The sequence below is a fragment of the Staurois parvus genome, unplaced genomic scaffold (assembly GCF_062004578.1).
Source record: "Staurois parvus isolate SC_StPar_1 unplaced genomic scaffold, SC_StPar_1.0 ptg000074l, whole genome shotgun sequence".
NCBI lineage: Eukaryota > Metazoa > Chordata > Amphibia > Anura > Ranidae > Staurois > Staurois parvus.
In genome coordinates, this window is record NW_028317870.1 from 684,575 (window position 1) to 702,180 (window position 17,606).

General features: G+C 42.1%; 1 protein-coding gene across 1 annotated transcript in view; it reads right to left on the reverse strand.

Moving 5' to 3' along the window:
* The window catches only part of REN (renin), a 151,424-nt gene that overhangs the window by 109,772 nt on the left and 24,046 nt on the right, over nucleotides 1-17,606 (reverse strand). Inside the window, exons 3-4 of the mRNA XM_089669388.1 lie at nucleotides 9,293-9,416; nucleotides 7,746-7,864 (exon numbers count right to left, since the gene is read on the reverse strand). Of these exons, the coding sequence (XP_089525514.1) occupies nucleotides 7,746-7,864; nucleotides 9,293-9,416 (243 nt within the window). The remainder of the gene's footprint in view (nucleotides 1-7,745; nucleotides 7,865-9,292; nucleotides 9,417-17,606) is intronic.

Consider the following 17,606-nt stretch of genomic DNA (forward strand, 5'->3'; position numbering starts at 1 on the left):
GAAACTTGATATTTTTCAAAGCTTATTTCATATCTACAAGCTTCTCTTGGTATATTTTACTACAACTGATCTGTATTTTTTTTTATCTTTTGTATTAATTTTATGTTTTTGCCAAGTGTGAATTAAATAAGTCACTGTTTTAACTGGTTCCCGCCCGGCTAATAGCACAAAAACACCATATGGTGTCCTTTCAGGCATGCGCAGTGCACCTGCCCGCAGGGCCGCTGTGCGGCGCAATCTGTCACCGGCCGTGTACCTCGGACACGGCTGATGACAGATCTGTGTACCGACCCCGTTTCCAGTACCATGTGACCTGCTGTGACCAATCACCACAGGTCACATGACAGTTGTATACAATGGATGGCTTCCTTTCATGCCATCCATTGTATACCAGTGTGTCTAGCTGTGAATGTTCACAACGATCACATGCACAAGCTGGGCCAATCACAGCTCAGCTGTGTCATGTGATTAGCCGTGGCCAAATCGCAGCTAAGCACAAAAAAAAAACCCTGAATGAATCAGTCATTCAGGTAAATGCTTGCTTATAGCAAAGTAATTTTTTGCTATAAGCAAATTGTGTATTTAAAAAAAAAAAAATAATGATCACTTCCCCAAAGTAGTACAATGTTACTATGGTAACATTATATTACTTTGGTCATAGTGAAATATGGAAAAAAAAAAATCTTGAGTAATAAAACTAAATTTTTTTTTTTTTTTTCGTACTGTCACCAGTCAGTGTCCCTGATCACCGCCATGCCAGCTATATGATGACGCTGTACTGCACTGGTGACAGTATGTTAAAAAAAATAGTGAAAATAATTTACATTTTTTCATTTTCCAAAAAATGACAAAATTACAACTTTAAAAAACTCGCCATGCCTCTTATGAAATACGTCGGACTGTCTACTTTGCAAAAAGTGGTCATTTGGAGGATATCTTTACTGTTCTGACATTCTTGGACCTCAAGAAATTAGATTGGCTGTCAGTACTTCAGGATTGATCAATATTCAGATCTATACCATAGTTTGTGAACTCTCTAACTTTCCTACAAACTAAATACATCCAAATTTGGGTTATTTTCACCAAAGACATATAGAACACACCTTGGCCTAAAATTATGAAGAACAATTTATTTATTTGCAAACTTTTAGAACAGAAACAAACTTTTTTTTTTAAATTTCGCAAAAAATAAAAACCCCAGTTGATTAAATACCACCAGAAGAAAGCTCTAGTTCTGTGAAGAAAATGCTAAACTTTTAGTTTGGGTACAGTGTGTTGTATAACCTTGCAATTGTCATTCAAAGTGAGCACGCTGAAAAATAGCCTGGGCAGGAAGGGGGTAAAGTGCCCGGTATGGAAGCGGTTAAATCAGCCTGGCACTAGAACACTTTACCTCAAACGCCTAAGAAGGACACTTAAATTACAGAAGTGTCACGATATTTAACAGGGACCTATCTCCCTTAGCAACTAGAGGCAGAGCAAGGGTTGTCCATTCAAGTCTCCAGGGCTCTCCATGTGTTTGAACCAGAGATTGACTGGGACAGGAGGAGTCTGCCCCATGCTTTAAGAATGTGTGGGAGCAGTCCACTCACTGGAACCCAGATGGTAAAGTGTTAAGTCAGCAGATCAAAGCAGAATGTATAAAACTGTATCAGTAGCGCCACCAGAGCAAGAAAACCAAAATGGTGTATTGCAGCCTGCCTTAATTGATTATTCATTATCTTGGGGTGATATGAGTAAAAGCATTTTGTCACAATGTGATGTACGTAGAACCAACAAAGGTACTGTTTTTGCTGCAGAGTCCCAGGTGCCTCCTAGAGCAGGTGATGTGGTGCTGCAGAGCACCCATGATGGTAGTACAATGAATTGGGACAGTCGGGCCAAACAAGTGACAGCCATGCTAGACAAGGGTGTGGACACAACTGTTGTGTCAGACACGGGGATCGCAGAGTGGCCGGTGGTTGAGGACGTAGTGGCCCCAGGTGAGGACGCATGTATAGCAGATGTTTTGTCCACAGCCTAACAGCTGAATAATGTCAAAATGACCAGGCAACTAATGACTTGCAGAGGCTCATTGTTGAGTTGGAAGGGATGAGTATTCAACATGCATCTGACAGTGCTCTGGGGGAGCACCAGGCTGTAATGGTGAGTACCTTCAGTGAGGTGGAGGTCTCTTCAAATGTCTCAGGCTGCAGGGGATGAGCCCCTCCACGTCTGACAAGGGAAGGGTCCAGAAAGAGGTATGGGTTGATGTACCTGGAGCCACCGTGGGGGAAAGTGCTAATAGTATTGATTACTGTAACAATGTAATCTGTGCACCAGTCTACAGTATCGCAGTAAGAAATGGTTTGGCCTTGGATCAGTGTCATTTCTTAGGACAGCTACTCATGGAGTGTTGGTTAACAGGTGAGATGGAGCTGTGTGATGGTCCCGTAGGTCATAGTCGCTCGCCTCCTTAGGTTTGGTCATGAGTAGTGATACTGGAATTTGGGATCTAGTATTGATTGGTATGGTTAACAATGATTTGGTTGCCATGGCTAGCCAGAGGTTTTTGAACCTGACAGAGCTATTGTGAAGTGTAAAACTGGTAGTAATGAGAGAGAAAAGTAGATTCCTCATCAGAGGCAGATTCCTTACAGGATCCAAAAGATGATTTGAAAGGAAGTATTGAGGAAAGCAGAGTTCCTGCAGGAAAAGAGAATACGCCAAGGGACCCCAAGATGAGAGAGAGAGAGAAGGCTGACAATAAGGAACTGTAGGATCCTGTTGAGATTCAGGATGGGGCATACCTGAAGCGCACCAAAAAAAAAGGGGTTGGGCCTACATGGCTGAGAGCTGGCATCAGGTGTCCCAACCATGATGGGTGCAGATGTTCCTCTCTCCAGATCGAAACAAAGGGGGAAATGGCCAGTAAAAAGAGTTTGCATGTTTTTGCCTTTGCAATTTTCTTTTGGATCTGGGTATTGCTGGATGGGGCTCTGTAGTTTGGAGATTCCGAAGAGTCTTGGGTGGGATGGAATCTCCAACCCTGTGTTGAGGAAAACCAGCGTGTGCCCAGGTGCGCACACAGCCCTTATAACTATGGGCTTGCGAGAGCAGTTGGTGTTGGAGGTGGAATAGCAGTTGCTATTGCTGCAAGCCTGAAGACAGAGCCCTGTCAGAAGTGCCTGGTGGAGACTACAACCCTTGTGAGGGGGATTCTAGGCCCAAGGACTGGGAAAGTCTGGCCAGCTACGAAAGTCTGGGAGACTGAGGAAGCTGCAGAGACCAGTGAATCTCTAGAGGAAGCAAGCTGAGGTACAGGGAAAACTTTCAAAAGGTCACGTGGGGCCTGAACAGCACGGAGATGTCACCTAGGCTGAGAGCCTAAATAGCCAGTGGTCTGGGAGACCAAGCCAAGCAGAGGTACTGCTAACCAGAGAGCCAGGTGGCCTGGCATTTTCATTGTGTATTTTGAGTGAAGTGTCAAACCTTGTGTTTTGAAAGGACTTTTCAGTTACTGTTTAATAAAAGTGGGCTAGCAGGCCCTTAATTTTAGTTCCTGCGTGTCATGAACTCACTAAACCCCTCTACCACTGAGCTAAGCATCTTCCCTATCAATAATATATAAAGATAGATGGATATCTCCTGGAGGGTCATATTCGTTTATTTTTCGTCCTTCCCTACAACAAAATTGTGCTTTATCTGATCATGCCGAGAGTGATCAAGCCTCGGGATGCTCTAATGCAGCCATAATAGGGGATGCTTGAGTATGTGGTTACATTTTGGGGAAGCCTGGAGACACTATTCAAGCCAAATACCCTGAGCTGCATCTGCACCCCAGTTAGGCACTGTTGCAGTGCTTATAAAATGTCGTAGATACTGGAGCATAGTGGTTCCCACCTTGGGAAGAGCCTGCTTGCCCTAAATGCTATTTTCCCTACAAATTCGTAAGTTGATGGGGTTAAGGAGTGCTGCAGAATGCTTACTACATGTGGCAGTATTAGGAGCCAGGATAACAGTGCCCTGTGGCAGTTGTGGCACAGTCACCTTTTTAGGCTCCATGTACATGTGCCTAACCTGACCGCCAGCCGTGGGAAAACACAAAGTGCTGCAACCATGGTACTATGATTTTTGCAGCGGTTTCCCACGGCCAAAGTGTTCCTATCCTGAATGCAATTCTTTTGCGTTCAGGAGAGGGAGGTTTAACCTCTCCTAAAACTCTGCTAAAAGCCTGAGTACATGGACACGCAGGCTTTTATGGAGTTGTTTAGGAGCTTTGGCAAAAAATGCCTAAAGCTCCTAAACTCTACTTTTTAGGTGCTGCTCATGTACATGAAGCCTTGGATCACCCAGAATAAAGGTAAGGAGCATCAGTGATTATCAGAACTTTGAACTACAGCCTAAAATAATAAACATATTTACACTTAATAATGAAATAAATATAGTGAGCGCTTCCTAATGTAGCAGCTAGCACCTCAAGGTAAGCAAATATAACCTTCAAATGCAAAGCATATAATAAAGTGCAGCGCTAAATGATGAGTCACTTAAATATGAATAAGTCCGTGGGTAAATGTGGTAATAACATCAGTGGGCCAGAAGATCAAAGTAATGGTGCTCAGGAAAACCTGTAAAAATGCGCACTTACCAGATGCGCATAAATGAATCCACCTCCTTGAAGAGGTAGGGTAGGTAGGGGTCCTCCTTCTAGGGAATGGGCAGAACAGTGGTATGTAAATGAGGATTGTGTCTCCAGAGGTCTCCTTTAGGGTAGATTGGGTCTGCAACCTGTTTACAGGGATTCCCTTCCTCTGGGTACTGAATCCTTCAGCAAGGAACTTCCACTGGCTCTGCAACTCAATATCTCCATAAAGAAGCCATAGAAAAAATGCCCATAGTGTAGTATGTTCCCAATGTTCTTTATTGACAATGTAATGGGTTAAAATGAAATAAAAGTAAAAGGAGTGACTGACCCTACTTTAAGATGGCCGCCAGACCAACTCGTGGCTCCGGCGGCGTGACGTCACAGCGTGTTGAGCCTCCTGAGGCCTTTCGTGCTAAAGCACGTCTTCAGAGGCGGATCAACACCGCTGCAATGATGATCGCCGATATATATATAGTGACCGCGCATGATCGCCGCCATTTTACCGGAGGACGAGCGAACTGCACATGCGCGGTCTGGTCCGCGCCATTTTCCATTGGATCTTAACCGTGATCACAGCTGTGGTGCTGTGTGAATCGGGAGTGTACGTTACCAGCCCGATCTATTACACGGAGTGATAGCGGAGAAAATGTTGCCCCATGTGCAGGATCCTGATAAGGATGTATACATGTGACAGCACTTCAGATAGGCTAGTGAATCCGCTATCTATTAAGTGGCATTTGGGAGGTATAATCCCAAAAGGGTAAGCAATTTTACATGGCTAATTGAAAATGCAAAAAGGACATATCCAGCACCACCAGTGAGACGTATAGGAAGTACTAACTGGATTGTGCATAGCTCATGTATTAAATGTACTATATGAGATAATATGTAAGCTATATATAAATGTATGTAAAATAAAAGATCCAATGTAGAAAAGAGCGTTAGGGACCACAAAAAAAATTTACACTTGCCTGCTCTGTGCAATGGCTTTGTACAGTGCTGCCTTTTTAAAAAAATTTTATTTATTTTTTTTGTCCCCTGCTCCTCCACTTCTGAGTGCCCCCATTGCATGCTGTGTGCTATGGGGACTCACATGCAGGTGTGCTCTCGATCTTGGCTATGTGTATTGATAGACACACAGTGTGGCTCGGCCCCACCCCCTGCTCTCTGCTCACAAGATCTGATTGACATCAGCAGGACCCAGTGGCTCCTTCGGTCTTGGGAGAAAGGAGAGAACCACTGCAGAAGAGCAGAGTGCTTGGATCGAGTGAGGTCTCGGGTTAGCATTTGGGGAAGGGGGGGATGAAACTACTACTGGGGCATTTTTAACCTTTTTTAAAGTGGTTCTAAAGGCTCAAGGTTCTGTGTAGCAGCCCCCCCCCAACACTTATCTGAGCCCCCATCCCAATTCAGCGAGGTCCACAAGAGCCTCGGTTCTCTGGGGACTCTCATTCCTGATTGGCTGAAGTAGCACCAGGAGCCATTATCTCCCGCTGTGGGTCACAGCCAGTGAACCAATCGGGAGAGGGCAGGGCTGAGCCACGGCTCTGTGTAAATGGACACACAGAGCTGCGGCTTGGGAGCATGCCTGCTCAGTTACCCCATAGCATGCTGCTTATGTGAGTACTGGCTGGGGACCTGAGCCAAAAAACAAGACTAGATAATTATTAAAGTGATTTGTAAAATATGGATCAAAAGATAGCACTGGTGAGAAAACAAGCTACTCATGATACCAGATCCTTGAGGACACCATCCCTGAACCGCTATGGCTCCCGTGAAATCCTCTTCTATGAAGGGAACACATTTCAAGTATCAATATCAGATGCCCTGACTATTTGGAATAAAACACCCTATCCACTAGTGAGCAGCCGCTCTACGTAGAATCATGGTTTGGTTTTTTTTTTTTCTTTTTTTTTTTAGCATTTATGGGTTGGGGCCACACCCACATGGGCATTGGCTCCTGTACATGTCAATCGCTGGGTCCCAGCCAGCAATTCATGTACAGGAGAGATTTGTGACTGTAAACACAGATCTCTCTTCTGTCAGTGGGGATGTGCTGGTTTTTCTCCCCTGTAAAGCAGGAAGATAAAAACCAGCACACCACACAGTACATATTAAAGTCAGTCCTTAACAGTTAACACTTTGATCGCCCCAATGTTAACCCCTTCCTGCCCAGTGTCATTAATACAGCGATTGGTGCTTTTTTTATTAGCACTGATCACTGTATTAGTGTCACTGGATACTTAATTGGCAGTCAGTTCCCACCCAGTGTCAGAATGCCTGCTGTACTATTACAGTCCCACTAGAATTCACTGATCACCACCATTACTAGTATAAAATAAATAAATTCCAGTGTGGTATACATACAATTTTTTGTTTGTAGACATTACAATTTTCACACAAACCAATTAATATACACTTATTGGTATATATTTTTTTTTACCAGACATGTAGCAGAATACACTTTGGCCTAAATTTATGAAGACATTTTACTTTCTATATGCTATGTTTTATAACAAAAAAGTTTATTTTTATAGTGTAATAAAACAAAAAACCCAGTGGTCTTCAAATACCACCAAAAGAGCTCTATTTGTGTGAAAAAATTATTTTAATTTGTGTATAATGTTGCATGACCACAGAACTACAGCGTCATAGCAAAAAATGGCCTGGTCATGAGGGGGTAAATCTTCCAGAGGGCAAATGGTTAAGTTATAGATGGCATCCATATTCTATGCTGGATCACTATGGATGGATTGGGATGTGGCAATACCGGATGTAATATGACTGTTAAGAAATCTGCAACACAGCCAGGTTATTATGTCAGAGGGAGGTGTGTTGGTCCCCCTGTCATAAAATATATGTCTAAAGTTACTATGCCTTTCATTTGTAATTCGTTAGTTTCAGCAATAGCAGTTTCCATGTTTGACTGGTCTTAACAGGCTAAAATAACCCACACTGCCTCCCCAATGCTCTTGTGCTTGATGCATACCATGCAATGTTCTCAATGGATATACCTCATGCATATATACACCCTCATAAAATCATAGCAATTTTTGTATTGACAATCATAATCATCTACATAGCAGAAATAAGTATTTATAAGGAAAAAATATAGACTCACAACTACAACATCCTGGCTCAAGAATCCCCTGACTCTTCCCGACTCGTACTGTATCGAAAAGCTTGTTCCGTTCTCCATGTAGGTATAAGATTTAGATGAGTCATAACGATTATGAGATACTGTTATGGAAAGATGGTAGATTTTAACAATGACTCCACATTCATGCTAGCAGTAGTATAGTTATGCAGAATGAGAATCTGTCTGACAGTATTTTTGGTTAAATATTAATTGCACTATAAAGATTAATCATACAAGTGCTATACAGATCATATAAAATTACATATTGCACGTGGCCTTTTAAAAATAGACTATCTATGAAAACACGTTGTATCATAGTTTCTGGTACAGAAGATGAGCTTTGGTGGTATGAGATCACATGCTACACTCTATCATCAGGATGTCAGATGGCTATAGCAGCCTGTAGTCTCAATTGTGGTGCAGAATACAAGGGTGCAGTTAGTTACATGTATCACAAGTGCCTTAATGGCAGAAGAGATTCTTTTGATTAAGCTGTATTTTTCACACCACTTTTAAAATTGCATGAATGTTAAAGCTTATGAGAATTTTGTGACTGAGTTTAGATCTACTTGAAATTTTCAACTTTGATTTGTGAGGGTTTTATTGAATTTGATTATATATGTTAAAACCATTTTGATGCCCTTGTTTTATCTACACCTTTCTCATGTTCTTGCTCCCGCTGTACTGCTTCACGCTTTTGATACCATTCGGAAGATTCACCCTCTTTAATTGTCCTGTTTACCATTATTGTTGAAAGTTTAAAAAAAAAAAAATTCCAAATTTTGGGTTGTCCCAGAGGAGTAATAGAAGGGAAGTCTTCCAATGGGAACACTAGTTCTGATGACCTGGGGGTCCCCGTGATATTCACATAATTTGCAGGGATTTTCTCTCTTTCTGTTTTTTGCCTTCACTTTCTGCTCCATAGCCAATATCCCCCATAGGGCACAAATGGCAAAAAGGGGTATGCTCCCTCCAATCATATCCCACTGTGATAGTTACTGTTCCTTCATAATTCTACTTGTACTGCTTCTATTACTTCCTGAACAAGTAATCAATTTGACTACTTACCCCTTGTTTGTCATTACTTGTTCCTTACCATCTTATTTTATTCCGCACAGTTCTGCTCCTGTTTTGCGGCTCTGTCTATTCTAATAATTGTACTGTAATTGCATTGTTCTGGTCTATGTTGAATTTGTCTCTTGAATATATTTTATTTATATATTTATTCTTTATTTTTTTTACCCAAAGCTCTATTTTTAAGGCTCTTCATAAAAATTTTATTTTTAGCCTGCTGTTTTTTCATCTGCTTCTTGTTGCATATCTTTTTTGAATAGATACTTAGTCATTTGCTTTAATGTGGACTGGCTGCACATGTGCTACACGAACCAAAGTGGTGTTACAATAAAGGATTAAATCCAAAGCTAATCAAAGGAAAATCAAGGTTTTCTTCATAAATTGTTTATAGTGAGTGGCAGGAGGAAGAATTAGCAATATTGTTAACCTAAAGCATTTAAAACACAAGGATTTACCACAGGCACTGTAAAGTGGAGAGCAATGATGGGATGGTATCCACAGGTTGGCAGATCCTGTATCAAATACAACTTTAAATATCTGAGGAGGAGTACCGATACTGATTTCCCCAAAATATTGAGTCTGCAACAAGAAGAAATATTTTAATTTGGCAGTATTCCTAAATTGATTTGCTTACTGTAATGTTCCTACATAAACAGCTGACACATTAAAAAAGATGAATTGCACCCAAAAAATGTAAAAAACCCCAAACATTTAAAGTAATATAATTGAATTGGAGTAAATTAAAGTAGCCTCTGCTTCAATACTCGCCACCCTTTTCTTTTTTTTTTGTATTAATACATGTGTGCAAATTCAAAGTATGGGCAGAAATGTCACTTTTTTACATTACAAATTTCTGTGATAATGCCAATTTCCAATGAATTATTAGAGGATTTATATAGCATCAACAGTTTGTACAACACTTAACAAAAAAGGGAAACAGTACAGTTACAATACAATTAAAGATAAGAGGGTTGGGGGTGGGGCCTGCCCGTGAGATCTTGCATCCAAAAGGTACCTAAGGTACTTTCAGGATTTTATAGGCATTTGTTGTTGGTGGTAGTTCATAGTGTGTTTAGACTATATAGGAGTTCTGTACCAGAACCGCACCAATTCTTCCTTGGTCCCATCCCATATCATTAGAACATTGCTGCTATAACGATACCATGCAGTAGCATTGTTTTAAAGCTCCAACTTGGGTCTTCATGAGCAAATAAATCTCGCCCCCTCCCCGGTGAAAGGTTGGCATAAGAGGGGGCACCCCTGGTCCCCATTGCCACACCCTGTACCCGGAGGTACTTGGTTACATAATTAGTCCAGTTGAAAAAGACATCTCTAGTTCAGCTAGGTAGTGAGAGCGCCTGAATGTTTGTCGCAATGAAACAAAAGTTGTATTACAAAATTGTGGTATTAACATGCAGTTTGCCCTCTCTTAGAAAGATGGCTTGTTACAACCTACAACTCTCTCATGTGGGATAAAGTAAAGGGCCTCCACATCAATAACCACTAAGCAGTGGCATGCATCTCCTCAATCTTGCAAATATGAAAAAAGCTTATAATAAAGTTAAAGACAGGACAGCAATGTGTTTATTGAAAGAGGATAACATAGTTTGTAAATACATAAAAATGTACCCTGAAATCACATATTTAAGCTCTCGCTCACTGAAAGATCAACTCATTAGGACTCATTATACTCATATGGGTAACACGGATAATATCAGACACTTTCCCATATGGAAGGTGTCATTATTTTTCATTCATTCTGAAGGTGTAAGATGTAACTCTTTCAAACTATCACCAATGGAAACCATAGCACTACATGAACTGTCAAACTGTAGGTGTTATCCATCTAATGAAATATTCCTTGCGGTAGTTTTGTTTTCCCTATGTAAAAACCATTTATTTATTTTTTTACCAGTTGCTCTCTGCCCTATATCCGTTTTACTGCTACAGTGTGGACTCCCTGCGCAAAATAGTATGTGATCCGCGCTCCCGCCGTGTTCACAGGCAGTGGGCGCACCCACCAGTGCTGTTCGGTGCAGCATCGATCACTTACCAGATTCAGGCCAATGATGTTTGGCCTGGACCTGCTGATAGTCTGTACTGAATCAGAGGTCTTCCTGTGCCTGATTACATTGTACAGGAAATTATGCAATCTTCTCTACCTGGAGCACATTCTGTTCCAGAGAGAAGAAAGCAGATCAATGTGGGTTAAAAGCTGCACACTTTCACTGTAAAAGCACAGCTAGTGCCATTAGTACAGTTACATTTCAAGCAGTCCCTAACAGCCTAGTATGCTTTTTTTTTTTCCCCCCCGGGGGCACACTAGGTACCTAATTTAGTGGCCAAAAATGTCCAATGAAAGGTACACTAGTGAAGAGGCCTACAGGATTCTGATTGTCAGATGAGAGTGAAGGGGGAAGCCTGACTGACAGGATCTGCTTAGGAATACAAATTCTGTAGAGATCAGTAGCACCCTGACAGCTCAGATGATAGAGTAGAAGTCCCTGCTAAGGACAGGCATACCCAACCCCCATTCACGGGCTGCTGAGGTTACAATTGCATGATTCTCATATGCAGCCAGTACTAGTGCCAGTACTAGTGCCACTCTTCCTTTTGGTGTTAACTGGTGAGCACCAGCGGTATAGCACATCCTAGTCTTTTTACATACCAGCACTGCAGGATGACTTGGTGACGTGGCGTGTCCCAGAAGTGCTGTACAAGCTGGTGCAGTGGCTAACACAAGTAGTGTTCTGCAGCCACAAAGAATTCACACACCGGCCTATAGAGCCCCTAATGTAAATCCGAATGTGCTTGCAAATCCTGATTTGCAGTTCACAAGTTATACTCTTCCCCACCCCCACCCCTTTTCATTGACCAACCCAGTATTCAGGTGGAAACAACAAATTTACCTACTCCCCTTAAATGGTGTTGTTGTGTGGTGTGTTTTTTGTTTAAGCTGTTTTTCATGGAAGATCTGTATGGTTTGATCGTATAAATTGCTTTGATCCACAATGTATTGCCTTCAAACCGTGCCAAACCATTTGCATGGAAATCTATTACGCTTTCTGAATTGGAAGTGTGTTTTTTTTTTTTTTTGACCTAACCATCAGCATGTGCATTACTAAAAAGAATGAGTTGCAGTTGTATTGGTCCACAGACCCAATTCATCATGTGCCCGTGTTCTCTACTGCCATGACCAGGCATAGATATGAGAGTATAATACAATTTATACATTTTGATAACAATACACTGTTGTCCTCGGGGTGACCCTGAATGATCAGCTCTGCAAAATTCAGCCCCTCGTTAATCCCCTTAACCAGAAATTTGCAGGTGTGTGTATTCCCCAACAAAACATCTGCATTGATGAGTCCTTTTATTAGATTTTCTGGCCGCCTTGCATTCAAACAATTTCTCCCCAGCAAGCATGCCAGATATGGGGTCAAAATGTATAAGACCTGAGAGGGCAACAGGCTATACATGCAATTTTTTTTTTTTTTTTTTTTAGGCAGAAAAAGTGGAGTTGCCAAGACTACATGGGGAGCAGTGGCAAGATAGTTTTAGAATTGGTGCCGCTTTTTCCATATGGGGTGCCACTTCTTTATACAAGCATGTCACTGTCTTGTAAATGCACGTCTTAGAAAAGGGGAGAAAAATTATGAATTGCACACAGTGAAGTGAATGAACAAATGGGATGTTTTCTTCCTGTCTTCCATTCATGCAGACATGTCCATCCAAATATCCAGGGCAGCTGGTGTTGATGAGAAGCCCCTCTGTCAATGCCTATAACATTAACATGGGAGGGGTGGACTTCAGTGACCAGATGATGAAGCCGTATTTAGTTTCCCATTAAAGCCAGACACTGGTACAAAAGTTTGTATATTTCAATTGGCTCTGTGATATGCAAAGCAACTAGACAAAGTGGATCCTTCCTAAAACTCCAGGAAGAGATCATCACAGCCCTTTTGTATCCAGAAGGTGATGTGGCCCAAACCCCAACTCAGATGCAGTGAGCCAGTTGCATGACAGGAATTCTCCTGGTACCCCAACTCAAAGGCACCCCAAAAGGGGTGTAGCAGAAATGGAATTTTTTTTTTTTTTGCCAAATTGGTCTCTGTCTCAAGGACTGCGTTTGTCACTACCATTATTCGAGGGTACACCAAGGCGCTTTTTTTTTTTTTTTTTTTTTTTTTTTTTTTTTTTTTACACAGGGTCTCGAAAGATGTTGGGTAATTGGGAGATTGGTGGCTATCGCACTTTGAGATACCAAAAATAAAACCTAATAAAGCCAAAAATAGTTAACCATTTATTTTCTTTGCAGGAATGCCATTTAGCTGGCATAGATATATTTTTAGGCACAGATTTCAATAGTTTGAGTCATGGGCACTGTGACAGATGTGGATCACGGGGACAGGGTGATGTGTGGGCAATGTGCATGTGTGTATTCACTGATCGGCTCTGCTTCTCCTCATTCATGGGCCTCTGTGTGAGGCAAGGAAGAGCCGTTCAACTGAATGGCAGCTTAGTTGACATCACATGATGGCTGTGATTGGACACAGCCGTCATGTGATCAGAAGGGCCAATCAGAGGGCACATCTGCCAAGCAGTGTTGCGCTGTGTCCAAGGGACACAGCCACACAGAGCGCAGCTGTGCGACCACGAGGCTGTGCATGTTCTGAAGGATGTTCCTGAACGTCCACTCGGAACGGCGAGGCTCCCACCTGGCCGTTAATATGCATTGGCCAGGTGGGAAGCTGTTAAAAATGTCCAGTAAAAATTTTAAAAATCAAATTTAGGCTAAAATGTATTCTGCTACATATCTGTTTAAAAAAAAAAATCCCAATACGTGTAAACAAATGGTTTTACATTAAAGTTAGTGTTTACAAGTGGCGGTATACAGTCATGGCCGAAATTGTTGGCACCCTTGATATTTTTCCTGAAAATCAAGTATTTCACACAAAAAAGGTATTGCATTAACACATGTTTTGCTATACACATGTTTATTCCCTTTGTATGTATTGGAACAAATATAAAACAGAGGCAGAAAAGCAAATATGACATAATGTCACACAAAACCCCAAAAATGGGCTGGACAAAAGTATTGGCACCCTTAACTTAATATTTGGTTGCACACCCTTTGGAAAACATAACTGAAATCAGTCGCTTCCTATAACCATCAATAAGCTTCTGACACCTCTCACCCGGAATTTTGGACCACTCTTCCTTTGCAAACAGCTCCAGGTCTCTCTTATTGGAAGGACACCTTTTCCCAACAGCAATTTTAAGATCTCTCCACAGGTGTTCAATGGGATTTAGATCTGGGCTCATTGCTGGCCACTTCAGAACTCTCCAGCGCTTCTTTGCCATCCATTTCTGAGTGCTTTTTGACGTATGTTTGGGGTCATTGTCCTGCTGGAAGACCCAGGATCTTGGACGCAAACCCAGCTTTCTGACACTGGGCCCTACAGTGCGACCCAAAATCCTTTGGTAATCCTCAGATTTCATGATGCCTTGCACACAGTCAAGGCACCCAGTGCCAGAGGCAGCAAAACAACCCCAAAACATCATTGAACCTCCACCATATTTTACCGTAGGTACTGTGTTTTGTTCTTTGTAGGCCTCATTCCGTTTTCGGTAAACAGTAGAATGATGTGCTTTACCGAAAAGCTCTATCTTGGTCTCATCTGTCCACAAGACGTTTTCCCAGAAGGCTTTTGGCTTACTCAAGTACATTTTGGCAAACTGTAGTCTTGCTTTTTTATGTCTCTGTGTCAGCAGTGGGGTCCTCCTGGGTCTCCTGCCATAGCGTTTCATTTCATTTAAATGTCGACGGATAGTTCGCGCTGACACTGATGCTCCCTGAGCCTGCAGGACAGCTTGAATGTCTTTGGAACATGTTTGGGGCTGCTTATCCACCATCCGGACTATTCTGCGTTGCAATCTTTCATCAATTTTCCTCATCCGTCCACGACCAGGGAGATTAGCTACAGTGCCATGGGTTGCAAACTTCTTGATAATGTTGCGCACTGTGGACAAAGGCAAATCTAGTTCTCTGGAGATGGACTTGTAACCTTGAGATTGTTGATATTTTGCCACAATTTTGGTTCTCAGGTCCTCAGACAGTTCTCGTCTCCTCTTTCTGTTGTCCATGCTTAGTGTGGCACAGACAGACACACAATGCAAAGGTTAAGTGAACGTCTCTCCTTTTTATCTGCTTTCAGGTGTGATTTCTATATTGCCCACACCTGTTACTTGCCCCAGGTGAGTTTACAGGAGCATCACATGCTTGTAACATTCTTATTTATCCGCAGTTGTGAAAGGGTGCCAATACTTTTGTCCAGCCCATTTTTGGAGGTTTGTGTGACATTATGTCGAATTTGCTTTCTTTCCTCCCTTTTTTTGTTTTGTCCCAATACACACAAAGGGAATAAACATGTGTATAGCAAAACATGTGTTAATGCAATACGTTTCGTGAGAAATACATGATTTCCTGGAGAAATATCAAGGGTGCCAACAATTTCGGCCATGACTGTATATACTAGAACCTTTTTTTTTTTTTTTTTTTTTTTTTTTTTTTCTCTAGCAATGGTGGCGATCAGCGACTTGTAGCAGGACTGCAGCGGGCATTCTGACACGGGGGGAACTGACTTAGTGTCACTGACATCCCCAGTGACACCAATAAAGTAATCAGTGCTGTTAAAAAAGCACTGACGTACTAATGGCGCTGGGCAGGAAGGGGTTAACATGTGGGGTGATCAAAGGGTTAACTATGCGCTGTTTCACTGTGTGCTGTATGTGTGCTTTACACTGTAAGCTCACTGCTTTTCTACGTCTCTGCTATGCAAAGCCATACAAAGCAGTGTGCAGGAGCTGACGGAGAGATTGGTGGTGTTTATACACAGGTCTCTCCCCCATCAGTAGTACTTGGTAATCACTGGCCGGGACCCAGTGATTGACAGCTAAAGCTGCGAATGGCAACTCGTGCCCCATACCCGGAACTGCAAAATAATCTGTGTACATGATTTTGCTCACCTGTGCCACCCTGTAGCAGTATTTCTGCTATAGGGCGGCGCAGAAGCGGTTAATCTTGCATTTGTAATGTTTCACTTTAACCACCTCAATACGGATCACTTTTACCCTTGACAATTGCAGAGTAATGCAACACTGTACCCATATGGAATTTTTTTTTATTTTTTTTAAGGAGCTTTTTTTTTTTTAGTTTCTTGTATCACATATTGCAAATAACTTTTCTTCACTGATGGGCGCTGCTGAGGCTCCACTGATGGGCACTGATAATCAGTGCGGTAATTATCAGTGTAAAAAAAATGTACTGAGAGCTTTGCTGGTTATCAGCTCTCCTTTCCTCACCCAGACACAGCATGTAAGGAAAACTGTCAGTAAATCAGTCTGTTTACATGTGATCAGATCAGATTTGATTGAACACAGCCTATCGTGGTAAAGGGCTGTGATTGGCTCTTTACTGCAATCTGATCAGTTGGAGGTCACAGAGTGCGCTTGATGTGTGTCCCAGGGAGCACAGAGGACAGGGTTCTAGGAGGATGTGCATGGACATTCTCCCAGAACAAGAGCCATGCTGTAGCGGTCTTTCAGCTATAGCACTGTACTAGATTGGTTAAGCATTATTAAAAAGAAAAAAAATTCTCTGTTCCCTGTCCAACAGAATTTTTGTTTAAGAAAAAAAAAAATCCTTGGTATGACATGTTTCCCAAGCCATTTGTTTGACAATACCATGCCTATTATCCTAGGCAAGAAGGTTTTTTTTTTTTTTTTTTACATTCAGAATTCATTTACCGTACTTCAATAAGGTTTGGATTTAGCACCCGAAATTTCATTACGTTTGCAAGCTTACCCAAAATCTGAATCTCTGGCTCATCACTACTGAACAATTTTGATTTATAGCATAGAATAATTACATGCTGTGTAGACTATAAGACTTTCTAATCATCTTGAGTGATGCTTGAGTAAAGCAGGCCATAAACTATGCCATTTTATTTTTCCTACCTTCCACCAATGGTGTAGTTTGTTTTCTTGCTGCCCTAGCAAGACTAAAATTGCCTGCCCCCCCCCCCCCATCTAAATTTGTCCCACCCTCTTCTGTTTAAAATCTACCTCCTTTCTATTAGAGCTCCACCTCAGGAGTTGGTCAGAGACACTGAATACCACACAGAAGTTGGTAAGCGACTGTGGACTCAACACAGGAGTTGGTCAGACTGCAGATATGACTCCTCAGTAATGATCATTCATTGTAATCATAGGGAATAGAAAAGTCTCCTGTGATGCTTTACATTTGCTCACCTCTGTATAATAGATGATTTGATGGAAGTCCTACATCACAGTTGAGTCCAAGGACAGCAGTACCCTGCCCGAAAGCTCTCAGCACCAACGGGCAGCACTTCCACCTCCCCAGCCGTTCCTAGCTGTTTCTGGGATTCGTAAAAGGGAGCCAATACATCTCTGGGGCACACAGAGGGGAAAATGATCTAGGGACAATTGCCCCCCCTGAAGTAATGCCACTAGTCTCTTCTGCCTGAGGGCAGTACCGTCCCCCTGGAAAATGCTGCCCAAGGCAAGCACCTTGTTTCCCTCGCTGTAGATACACCTCTACTTCCACCATGGGTGGAAGCAATCAATATGGCTTGATTCCCCCATCAACATAGTCAATGTTGATGGAAGAATCCCACTTGCAGCTTTGTGTTCTGGTGGGGGAAACCTTCTATGCTGGCAGAATACAATTGGTGTTGCCTGTGGTAC